This window comes from Formica exsecta, unplaced genomic scaffold, assembly GCF_003651465.1.
Source record: "Formica exsecta isolate Colony F162 unplaced genomic scaffold, ASM365146v1 scaffold465, whole genome shotgun sequence".
NCBI lineage: Eukaryota > Metazoa > Arthropoda > Insecta > Hymenoptera > Formicidae > Formica > Formica exsecta.
The window spans coordinates 117,853-129,695 of record NW_021851887.1 but is presented as its reverse complement, the minus strand read 5'-3'; the positions used below and the strand labels follow the sequence as shown (position 1 = coordinate 129,695).

Below are 11,843 nucleotides of genomic sequence, written 5' to 3'. Positions count from 1 at the left end.
CAGGACGTTATCCGGCAAGTCGGTATGCTTGATCCTTTTTCGCAGTGAGCTCTGGACTTACTGCTAAAACGTGGCAAGATTTACTCCGGAACTTAAGTCCCGGCTAAAGATTTATTACCGCCCTTTCATATCTTCAAACTCTCCTCTATCCCATCGCGCGCCGATGTAATGTTCCCTGCATTCTGATGTTCCTTTTCGGCGTTAAACGCTTTCTTGGTCAAAAATATAGTTGACTTCCGCGATTCCGGATTTATTGAATTTTTGTTAAAAATATTTTAAGACTGTTAGAAGAAAAATATTTATAACATTGCGCTGTAATCAGTTCTAATTTCGTAGAATTTATCGAATTTTTATTTACATAGTATATATAAAAGCTTATTTTACATATTATAATATTCATTACTAATATATGACCAATACAGTTTTATCTCTATAAGTGTTTTGTCAACTTTTAATTAACGTTACATTTTCACATTATTGCTTTTGATCATGTAAGATCTAATGATATCGCGTTGAGAATTGAATGAAAATTATCCCGCTAAAAATTCCATCGGTGAAATTTAAAGGCGCGTAAGAGAGAAAATCCTCGCTGTCGATTGTACGATCGGGAAAAAAAATTACATCCCCGTGGGTATGCACGCGCGCGCTCGCGCGCGCGATACATCCCGTGGTGTGTTTGGCTTTACGGGCACGTAAGTCACGCGTCAAGGGATGATTCCGTGTTGCGTGCGTTTCGGGGCAAACAATGGGCCGACCCCAGCCAGGGTGCGCCCCTGGCAAACACGGACCTGCCGCTAAACTTATGTCCGTACCGTTAATGCGCTTTCGGCGCGCTTCGGCGGGGCAACAGATTTACGACGGCGCGGCGCGGTCAGTCATTCTAGTTAATTGGAGCTGCGGGCGTGAAATGCTCACAAAGTCAAGTCAGAGGAAGCAGTTATATCGGCCAGAACGATTCCGCCGAGGTTCGATTCGGCGGGTTGCGTTGCGCACACGAGAAAGCCATTGACGCGTGATGGGATATCGGCGCGAGAATCATGGGCGCAGAGTAAATTAGGGTGGCGATCGGTGCCGCGCATCCTATTTACAAGTTTTAATCCCGCGGTTTATCGACGCGAGACGTCTGCGAGATTATATACTATTTCATATTATTTCATCTGATTTCCGATCATTCGACGGAAAAGTGCTAATATTTCTCTCGTTTTGAAAAGAAAAAACGAATTTGCGAAAGAGTTCATGGTAAAATTTATAGGTATCATATATTTTTCCATACATATAGAACGTGCATACATATAAAAGAAAAATCTCATGAAAGAAAAATTTCTGAAAGTCTTCTTTTAAATTATGGAATTTTATCAAGTAAACTTTATAGACATTTATAATGAAAGTATTATATATAATTTTAAGATATGGAGAGATGCGCTGGATAATTATTATAGCATATCCAATATGTAGAAAAATTCGTTAAAAATAAAATATATGTGTATTTTGGTATAAAATAGGATCTCGTAGATAACAGACAAATAAAAACATTATTTGTTTACAACGTCTTATTCGTACGAGTTCGTTAAAGAGGGGATTGAAGAGTGGGGATTGTATTTCACAAGCATATTGTATTTTCGAATAGAATAGGATCTCGTAGATACATAAACAGACAAAGATAAATATTATTTGTTTACAACGTCTTACTCGTACGAGCTCGTTGAGGAGGGGATTGAAGAGTGGGGATTGTACACACAAACACGCAAGAAAACTTAAAGTTTTATTCAGTTAATTGTCAACTTTCGGCTGAACTAGATTTGTCGAAACTAATACGGAGTGTAACTTACTATAAAGAACAACATAAATACTACGAGACATACTGTGTAGGTACTTTACAACACATACACTGTGTCTAAGCTTGTATTGCGTTATCATTACTATACCTGTCGCGTGTCAAAAGATAATATTTTATATACTTGAAAAATATAATTATTTTCAAATATATAGATAGCATAAAATAAAATATTTTGTGTTAAATCTTTATTTAAATATCTTTTACGTCTTCGATAAAGTGAGATTAGCATATCAAGATTACGTGCACTTTAATTTTAATTGAATTCACTTGTGGACAATATTATATTTTCGAATATTACAAGTTCTCTCCGCAAAACGCCGCTTTATTTACAAATTGCTTTTCCAATAGATTCCTTTAACTCACAATCTTCGGTTGCCTGATTTCGACGTATGCGAGGTTAAGCATTGGGCAAGGTCGAATTCGCTACGTGCACCCTTGGTATTATAGGAAGGCGAGCTACCCCATTGGATTAGGAGACCCCATAGAGGGAAAAATGTAATATAAAAGGCTTACTGGCTAAGCTGTTAATATGTTGTACGAGGACGTGTCCGAGGAGGAACTATGTATATATTACCACGCTGTTCAAACATATGTCGTTCATGATCGTGTTGATGCAGAAGATGGTTTGCGGGTAAGTCAGATCTTATTTGATTTAAAATGTTCCCTGGTGTCTTCCTGACTTTCCATTAATAGAAACAGCTTAATGTATCCTGCAAGCAAAAAAATATAAAATTTTACGAATATTATTATAGATTATGAAATCAACAAGAAACAAAATAATTGGAATGCAAAGCATTATTGCAAAAGAAAACCTTATTGTGACTATAATTTATACGTAATTTATATATAATTTATCATAAAAATAAAAGTAACAAGGAGATAAAATTTCAAAAATATAAAAAAATTTAGGGTATTAATAAATACATAAATTTACAGAAACATGTTTCTTTATCAGACTCTACTTTGCTAATTAATATCACGTAAATACGTCGCAGAAGAATAAAATCAACAATCTAATCAAATGTCGCAACATAGAATTATTTCTTTGTCTCAACATAAAAAGGAAATATTAATCCCAGACAAATAACGACGACAGAGATTTAACATGATTTTCCTTAAGAAATATGCGGCGTCGGTGCAAATAAAACTAGTCGACTGCATTAGATTATATAATTCGCTTTGTGCAGCTATAATAAATTTAGGCTACTTAGTCGATAAATCTCACCTTTTTGTTTTTTAAAGATAATTATCTCTGTCGACATGCACTATTAGAACTTACATAATTATAATTATAGAGAGGAAAAAAAAGAAAAATTCTCGTTATTATATATAATTCTAAACTTGTGTTATCTATTTATCTGTGTAAAACTTTTGCAAGAGTATTAGTACTTTAGTCACAAAATATAATATTTCTTACGTGATAAAATTATAATTGTTTATTCTATAATAGTCGATTTTAATGTCAATTAAGCATTTAGCAATTAAATTTCTGTTTCTACAAAAAGACGATAATCAATAAAACCACGATTAAAATAAATTGGTATTGGTGCAATCACAATCATAATACATAGTTGGCATGTTTAATATTAAACGGGCAAAGTGAGAACATTGTACTTGTTGCACAGCTTATAAATTCTTCGCCATCATGTTTTCACAATTAAGCTATTAATTTAATTATCCCATTAATCAACTAGCATTATTAGCTGACCCTATTCCGGATTATTACTAGGTGCTCGGCAGCACAGTGTCTAAACGAGATAAGGAACAATGTATTTATCAGGTATATCAGCTATACCATTCATCATGCGCTCATCCTGTCGGGTACAATTTCATTGATCGTTTTATTTTCATATGAAAGATGCATATCGCGTGTCCGTCGCGAATAAAACAAGCATTATAAATAGAGTCGTAGCGCGGACAACACTTAATATATTTGCGTTTGTATTACGCCCTTGCCCACGGAGAGAGGACGGCTGTAAGCCGAGCGAAGAACAGAGAGAGGACGAGCAGCGGGACCGACGGCGTTCACGTGGCGACACGTGCCCGAAAAATTAATTGAGACATGAAATTTATTTGGCGCTCACAAGTCGGAACCGATCAACGTCTTTGAGTCGATGAAAATTTTACGCGGATCGATGCTGAAACGCGTTTGAAGTAACTAACATCGTATTTAAAGTGTATGCAATTTATATATAAAATGATATTATAAAAATAAAATATTTTTTGATCGTTTTAAGGAACTTTAGCCTTAGTTTGCAGAAAAAATAATACCGGCGAATAGTTAGATTATTTGGATCATAGGAATAAGTTCTACGTGGTTTGATATTTTTGGCGAGAATTTATAGATTAAAATTAAGTTATTAATCAGAATAAATATAATGTTAGAAGATTATTTAATAATAAAATTAGCAGTCATTATCTCCTGATAACTACTAAGAAATTAGATGTCAAAAATGAATCAATGTGATTTAAATCTCTGTCACTCAATATATGACTGGATAAATACTATGTTTTGATGATTTTGCAACGGCAAATTTAAAATCGTAGTAGAATTGTGTTTTATTTTTAGAAATATTGTAATCACATTTATTCATTGTTACAGCTAGTTTTCAATTTATTTATTATATATATTTTAACAAAATATATATTTTTTCCAAAAGAAAAAATAAATAATATTGTAACATATATAGTATAGAAATACAGATTGCCTAAATTTGCTAAGCTTTAATTATCAAGAATTAGATCATCCTACAATTACAATACTTCAAAAAATATAGTAATAAAAGAATAGTGGTATATATTAAAGTTAGAATAATTTATATGTATAATATCTGAAAGATGAGTATAAATTTGCATAATAAAAACTTAAAATAATAATAATATAATATAATATGTTTATTTTTAAAACGATATAAAACATCGATAGAAATATTGAGTATTTTACAATCTTATATTTTCTCATTTAAAAAAATAAAATTATTTGATTGACCCAAATTTTGTGTAAAGTTCTCAAAATAATATTTGTCTGATTACGTAAAAATTTTCCAGAAAGAGTTGCAAATTCAATAATCCCGCAGATGATTAAATATTGAATACAAACGTGTAGAGATATCGTTACGCAACATTTTCATCTTCTTTCTCAAAATTTAAAAATCGGGCTCGATTCGCTGTTAAGGAATCGCAGAGTAAGATTTGTTGGCAGGGGAGGAAAAAGGGTTACAACATCTTGACGCTCGCGATTAATCGTTCCCCGATGCACTGTCACTTCGATTTTGATCTTGACGGGTGCAAGCGACAGGGCGTTATACGAGGCCGCTCGATATAGGTAGCAATCCGGCAGTCTGCAGTTAATTTAGAGGCCATTTCCTCTGTAAATAGCCAATAAAAGCACGCCGTGCGCGCTCGCGCGCTTACGCAACATCGAGAGAAGGATGGATCGAGGAGAGGGCCAACGTGGGCGGCCAACATGATAGGAAGGGGCCAGAAGGTGAGCGAGGGGCACAAAACGAAGGGGACGTCGAGGAGGGACGGGATGCGAGAGACGGGACGCAATATTATAAAATTTAATGTCTTGGTTTACGGGCCGCGGAGCCGGCTATAACCTCGCCCCGATATTTACTGGGCAATCGCGGGGCTATATTGCGCCCTTTTCCTCCCACCCCTGTCTTGAGCGCCCTTTCCACCATCCCCCGTTAGCATCATTCTCCTTCCATTGGCATCCCGAGTTCGGATTTTTCGATTGCTTTTCGATCAAGATCCACGAACTATCGCAAAAAGATCTTATTTTCCAGCATATGATCAACCTTTACGAGCGGGGGTATTACATTTATACAGTGTCGGATAAAAAATTGTTTTAGTAATTTTTAGGTAAAAAGAAAAAAAAATATATACAATATATATATTTATTTGTGAGCGGCAAAAATTACATATATAAATTGTTTGCAAATGACTTTAATTACATTTATTATTAAGACAAAAATATATAAAAGCTACTCTCTATCCACGAGCGCATGAAAAGTTTATTTTGATAATGGATATCATACGTAGATAATAAATGCCACGATTAGAAGTAGCTGATTGGTACAGAATTCATTGAACCTTGTGTAGCTAGTTCATTTATAGCCGAATCAATTACTCGGTGACAAGTTTTATTCCTTAGTTATTAATCGTCATTAAGTATATAAAGTATTGATACCGTGCTCGCGCGTGTATAAGGAAGAATATCGCGCTGTGGTAAAGAGATATCACAATTTGTGCACGCAAATTGATCATGAAAATATATCTGCTCTTCTTGCCGTAGTAAAATTTATAACTCTCTACTCACAGCAGCAGTTCATCTTTTCTATTTATGCGACCTATCCTCTTCCTCCCGCTCTCTTCCCTCCCTTCTTGTTATTTGTTTTCCAGGGTCGATGCCCAAAAGGACCGGCGGTACCGTCACCGCGGATATTGTGTGCCGTGTTTTAAATATATATTAATTGTTCCCAATCATTTTATTTATAACGATGAAAAGCGGCGTCGCATTTTACATATCTCTTGCAGGACCTCTCCGATGACGACTGATCTCTCACGGGTCAACGAACCCACGAATCGACCTAAAACGGTATCTTTGCGAAAGTAAAAAAATCTCCGAGTGACGTGGTTTCGCGGCGATGTAATGAAACGCAATCGATTTCAAGCGTTTTCAATGTTTTATGCACTCGCCGTGCTGCAGTTTTTTTTTTATTTATCGGTTCGGTAAATAAGTGAAAAACCGTGTGAATTTGCCACTCTGTTGCCGGCGAAAAGCCCTGTTCTTTTTTTTTTTTTAAATCTTTTTGGAGCGTGAAATATAAACTTGTCAACTTGCACATTGAGGTATATTTCGCGAGAAGGAATGAGGCAAATAACGCTCACGTAACATATATAATTGAAATCAGTAGTATAAGTCAACGATAATAGGGTTCAATGTATATCAATTTTTTGCGCATGATGTTTGAAGTGGCAATTAAATTAAAATTTTAAATTTAATTCTAAGATTTGAAATCATAAAAATTGCGCCATTATAGCAATTAAGATTTTTTTTGTTTCTTAAAATATACAATATTACGTATATCACCATTCTGTCCAACAATGCTTTCTTCAAATAATACGCACACACATATACATACGAACATTGCTTTATCATAATTTCTATATTTCAATATTTTCATAATCATATGCATACATGATAGCATTAATCACGAGATAGTTTGATAAATATTCACATTTCCGTTCGTCGCAGTTGTAACGTTCCTGTGCAAAGTCAATTGAGAGTTATTAATAAAACTGTCATAAAAGAAACTCTCATTCTCCAAGATCTTTGACATCTGACAGTGAATAAACTCTAATTTGTTATATCATGATATATATTTACTACCTCAATTCAATGAATTTATGAATGCAGCAATGGCAAAAATAAAGAAAAACACCGAATATGATCAAGTATCTGCAAATCTTTTGCATTCAATAATTTTATTCATACGTAGCATTATTTTTCAATCTTTTAATACAAATCGCCGAAAAATATCATCTATTTTTCTCAGATCATGTTGACTCGATAATAAGTATATTATATGAATTTACGACGTGTTATCCCAATCAAAGTATCAATCTCGTTGATCTAGATAGATGAAAAAATCACTGTGCATATAAGACAACGCGCAGACGACATTGTCGTACATCGGCTGCGATTTAAAAACAGGAGGCCCGTACATAAACCGAGAAAGAGACAAACAGACGAGCTTCACATATAGTACGCATCCGCCCTCTCCGGCCGACGACGTTAGGAAAACGAACGACGCTGGCGGACAAGAGATAGCGGCTCGTAGGTAGGGAGGTACGTATACCTACCACCCTTCGTTGTTTCTCGGGACGGAGTCCCGGGGAATGGGTTATCCCTTTCCCGCGTTCGTAAAGCAGGAATTTTTACGCGTGATATATAATGGCCGCAGCGCACTCGGCTTTCTCTCGCCGGTGGTCGACATCGTCAACGGAGAAGGTACCAGACGAGGGCAATAAAAGCCGTACGTGAGGTGTATCGATTGTTTTTATAAAAGTTAAAATAGTCTCTTTTATTTTCATCGCGAACATGTTCAACTAGAATAAAATATTTGGGGAATAATTGGGAAGCTCGCGATAAAACATTAACGAATGATTTAATTCTTGGATTCTGTATTAAACAGAATTCGATTAGTTTAATTTCCATCGCGACATCATCGACTGTCATTCAGACGTTTTATAATGTTTATAAAAATCTATGTGTCAAATGATTAATGTAAGATTCAATACTTCTTCCTTTTTTATTTCGAGATCTGAATTTCTTTTTTTTTTTCTCTCTCTCTCGTTTAAATCTTAAACACAGACGAAAACTCGAGACATCCTTAATATTTTATTGTTTCGGTAACGTGATCGGGATGATGCCGCCGCGAAAAAAAAAGGAATATATTTGGCGTGACATAATTGCCCGTCCTTCTTCGACAAGGCCGGTCGTCGGCGAACGGTCACGTCGAGGCCGGAAGACGAGAAAGAAGGAGAAATATCATCCAACGCGATATGTCCGTACCCGTGTGGACGGTATATAGGGTAGCGCGCGCGGAAAGATCTATCTCTCTCAGATAGTCTGGGTGCTCTTTCACTGTAGTACGAGGGGTGGGTGGCCTTCGCGCGCTGAAATGGCAAAACAGAAGACACGGTGGCGCGGAAGCGGGAGGCGAGGAGGTTAGAGGGTTGGAGGCCGCCGAAGGTAGTGGCGGAGGAGAAGGGTGGCAACGCGGAGGGGGAGGGGGAGAGGGCTGCTGGCGAGGTAGCGACGTCACCACGGAAATCAAGAGTAATGCCAACACGAAACTGCACTACCCCTCGCGCACCCTTGCCGACCCCTCCTCGCATCCCGTCTTGCTCTCACACTCTCCTCTCCCCCTTTCCATCGCCCCTCTGGCACGCCACCCCATCCGTTTCTCCCGGTTCTTTCACCGTCCCTTCGTTTCTCTCATCCCCCCCTCCGGCCTCCCTCTCCGCGGCTTCCTCTCACCCACGAGATCCCTGCCGCCGCGTCCCACGAGTCTGGTGCGCCTTCTCTCCCGCCTCCGCGAGTCACCTCACCGATCTCACCCACCCCCGGGGAATAACCCCCTTGTCGGCGGCTCCCGTAGTGAGCGCCGCGCCGCCGGTGAACCTCGGTGAGACGGAAACGATAGCGGCTCCCACGAGCACTGCGACTAAGGGCGCGCTACTGGATTCTGAGAATTCTCTATCTTTATCTCTTTCTCTCTCTCTCTCTCTCTCTCCTTGTTTCTTTCTCTCCTTTGTTCTCTACCGTTTTTCCGTGATTCCTACAGGCAAGATCCTACGTTCCCTGCGTTCGCTAGCGGACATCTTCGTAAACGTTCAAAATAAAGTACAATTCTTACAAAAATGTGCTCGACTGATTAAATACTGAAATACTTAAATACTGAATCTTTATTGCAAAGAAAACTAACAATAGAGGCTATCTTATGTACATTGTTTATTAATTTAATTTTCAAATTATATGTAAATTAAACATACATATAGAATTGTTGAATCTAAATATTTTTAACTATAATTTGCGATTAAATTATGAAAGCTATTTTGCTTAAATAAAATTTTTATGTTTATATGTAACTTTATATTAAGAAAATATGAAACAAGTTTATATATAAACTAAATTTTTTTAATTATAATGTAATACTTTTCAAAAAAGCAAAACAATTTTTGGATGGCCATTTATCATTCATAGAAAAAATTTTTTATACATATAAACATAATCATCCCAACAATGAAGAAATATTTGTTTATGTAACAAAGCGCGTTTTGATCAATTAATGAACAAAGATTACAGCATGTTGAACACTATGCTATGATTCGAGTACGAAAAACGAAAGTGTGTGGACTGGTTTTTCCGTGAAATCCCACTCTCACGAAAATGTGGCCATTCGTATGATCGGCTATATCCGTGCAGCTCCCCAGCAGCGCGCCGCAAAACGTCTTTTAATATACACTATATCTTCAAGGGGCTCTATATGTTTATCCTTACAGCTTTCTCTCCGTACAAGAAAACCGACATTTTATATTTTGACGAACTAGTTTCCTCGCGAATCTGCCCTGATCCTTGGTTACACATTATTACATTATTACGTATTTGGTTGATTCCATTACTCGGATATAAAATTATTATTTACTTATATTAGATTCACAACAAAAGTTTGCAGGCTTGTAAGCATGTTTAAAAATTTTCTTTAACAAAAAGTAGTTACAAATTATATGTTTTAGAATTTATCATTTACATCCATCTAGGTCTTTCAATTTAAACATTATAAAAAAGAATGAATATTTATTGTAAATTATTTTTTAAATTATATTTTAATAATTACGGTTATACTTCTTTACATGCTTAGTTTGTTTGTTAGTTTTTTTTTATTCGTTAAGTTTATATACATTTAAAGAATATAGACATGTATGTCATACATAATACATTTCTATGCCATAAGTTGCATGCAATTATCTAAATTAAATAAATAAGCAGCGGGATATATTATTCGAGCTAAAAGACCAAAAGGACTAAAGGATGTAAATATATTTCGCGTATTCTTGAAAGGTTTCTTTATATTACATTCATACATTCAAAGGAGAATGAGAAAAGCCGGAGGAGAGGCCGGAATACTAAAATAGGCGGACTGCAGGATCTCGTCTGCTTATATCGCAACAGATTAAATTAATTTTGGTAAATTAATTGGTAGTTAAGATGTTTAGCGTTAAGTGAGAGTTTCCACCTTCTCTTTTCTACTTTTACTGCCTAGCTTTACTCACGTTTGTTTTTGTTCACACAATCTTTGCGCAATCACTTTCTCTCATTTTCGCCTTTTTCTTTATAGTTTGTTTTATTCCACGTTTTTCTTTCTTTCCACGAGATTACGGAGTAACAGATAATACGGAATTTGATTCTAAAATAAGAAATTTAAATTTTATTTCATCAAAATTATCAGAAAATAAGACTGCATCTCAAAATATTATCTCATAATTATTCGTGACTATAATTATTAAGCAATTTAATATTTTAAAGAACAATGACAATTCTTTTTTTAAATAATTTCTTTTATGACAAATTGAACACAATTTTTATAATAGATATGACAAACTTTTATTTCGCATTTTTATTTCCGAATATAATAAATAAAAAAACGCAAAAGAAATAATGTCAAATAATTTCAGGAATAATTCTTTTTTATTAATATATATATATGATGAGTTTATGTACAAATAATGTTAGCTTTACTTAGTTTTAAGTAAACACTTTAAAAGTTTCAGCATTGTCACATATTCAAATGTAATAACTATCCTTGAAGTTTTATATGTATAAAACCTTATATATATAACTATATATTTTGCTATATATAATTAATATTATAATTAATGCGCAATAGAGAGCTCTTTTGGCAATGCAATGTCCTCTTTTGACGAAATTTACGACTATGTTCTAAAAATGTACATAGCTTGCTCGATTCTACCGATGTTCGGTATGTTCCTTTCTAGCAATATAGCTTGCTTAATCGATAACATATCTTTCCGCACCGTCGCTACTTTTCGATTCTACACGGCTTTGTTTTATTACTGATTAAAGTAGTCAGCAGTTTTCAATATCGACTGTGTATAGTCATGTTTAAAATTATTCGTATCATCACGTGTTAACATTTTCGAAATAATTTTCGGCTAACTCTGCCCGGATTAACTGCGCCAATCGCCTCATTGCCTGAAACATATACATTTATTATTATAGATATTATTATAGATATTAATATTACAGTTAATTTATTTAATGTATTGACAAAAATATTTTAATATATAAATTTATTCACCGTAAATAAAAAAAAAATATAAATGCTTTTTATTAAAGTGTTTTATAAAAAAGATATGCACAGGCTTTATGACATAATATGCGATAAATGTTTTGATAATTTTAAGAGATATA

At 35.2% G+C, this 11,843-nt stretch overlaps 2 protein-coding genes across 9 annotated transcripts in view; one reads left to right on the top strand and one right to left on the bottom strand.

Moving 5' to 3' along the window:
• Positions 1-1,500: 1,500 nt before the first annotated feature.
• Positions 1,501-11,843, top strand: part of LOC115241042 (retina and anterior neural fold homeobox protein 2-like) — an 82,498-nt gene continuing 72,155 nt past the window's right edge. The window contains exons 1-4 of one of the 8 annotated variants that reach the window (XR_003884851.1): positions 1,501-1,865; positions 2,186-2,468; positions 2,590-3,991; positions 4,075-4,421. The gene's annotated coding sequence lies outside the window, so the exon portion shown is untranslated. Of the gene's footprint in view, positions 1,866-2,185; positions 2,469-2,589; positions 4,422-11,843 lie in introns of those variants that run through there. The other 7 variants (XR_003884852.1, XR_003884856.1, XR_003884853.1 and 4 more) reach the window with 7 other exon arrangements.
• LOC115241041 (kynurenine/alpha-aminoadipate aminotransferase, mitochondrial-like) overlaps positions 11,085-11,843 on the bottom strand; it is a 5,237-nt gene continuing 4,478 nt past the window's right edge. The window contains exon 8 of the mRNA XM_029816553.1: positions 11,085-11,624. Coding sequence (XP_029672413.1) covers positions 11,553-11,624 — 72 coding nt within the window. The 3' untranslated portion in view covers positions 11,085-11,552. The remainder of the gene's footprint in view (positions 11,625-11,843) is intronic.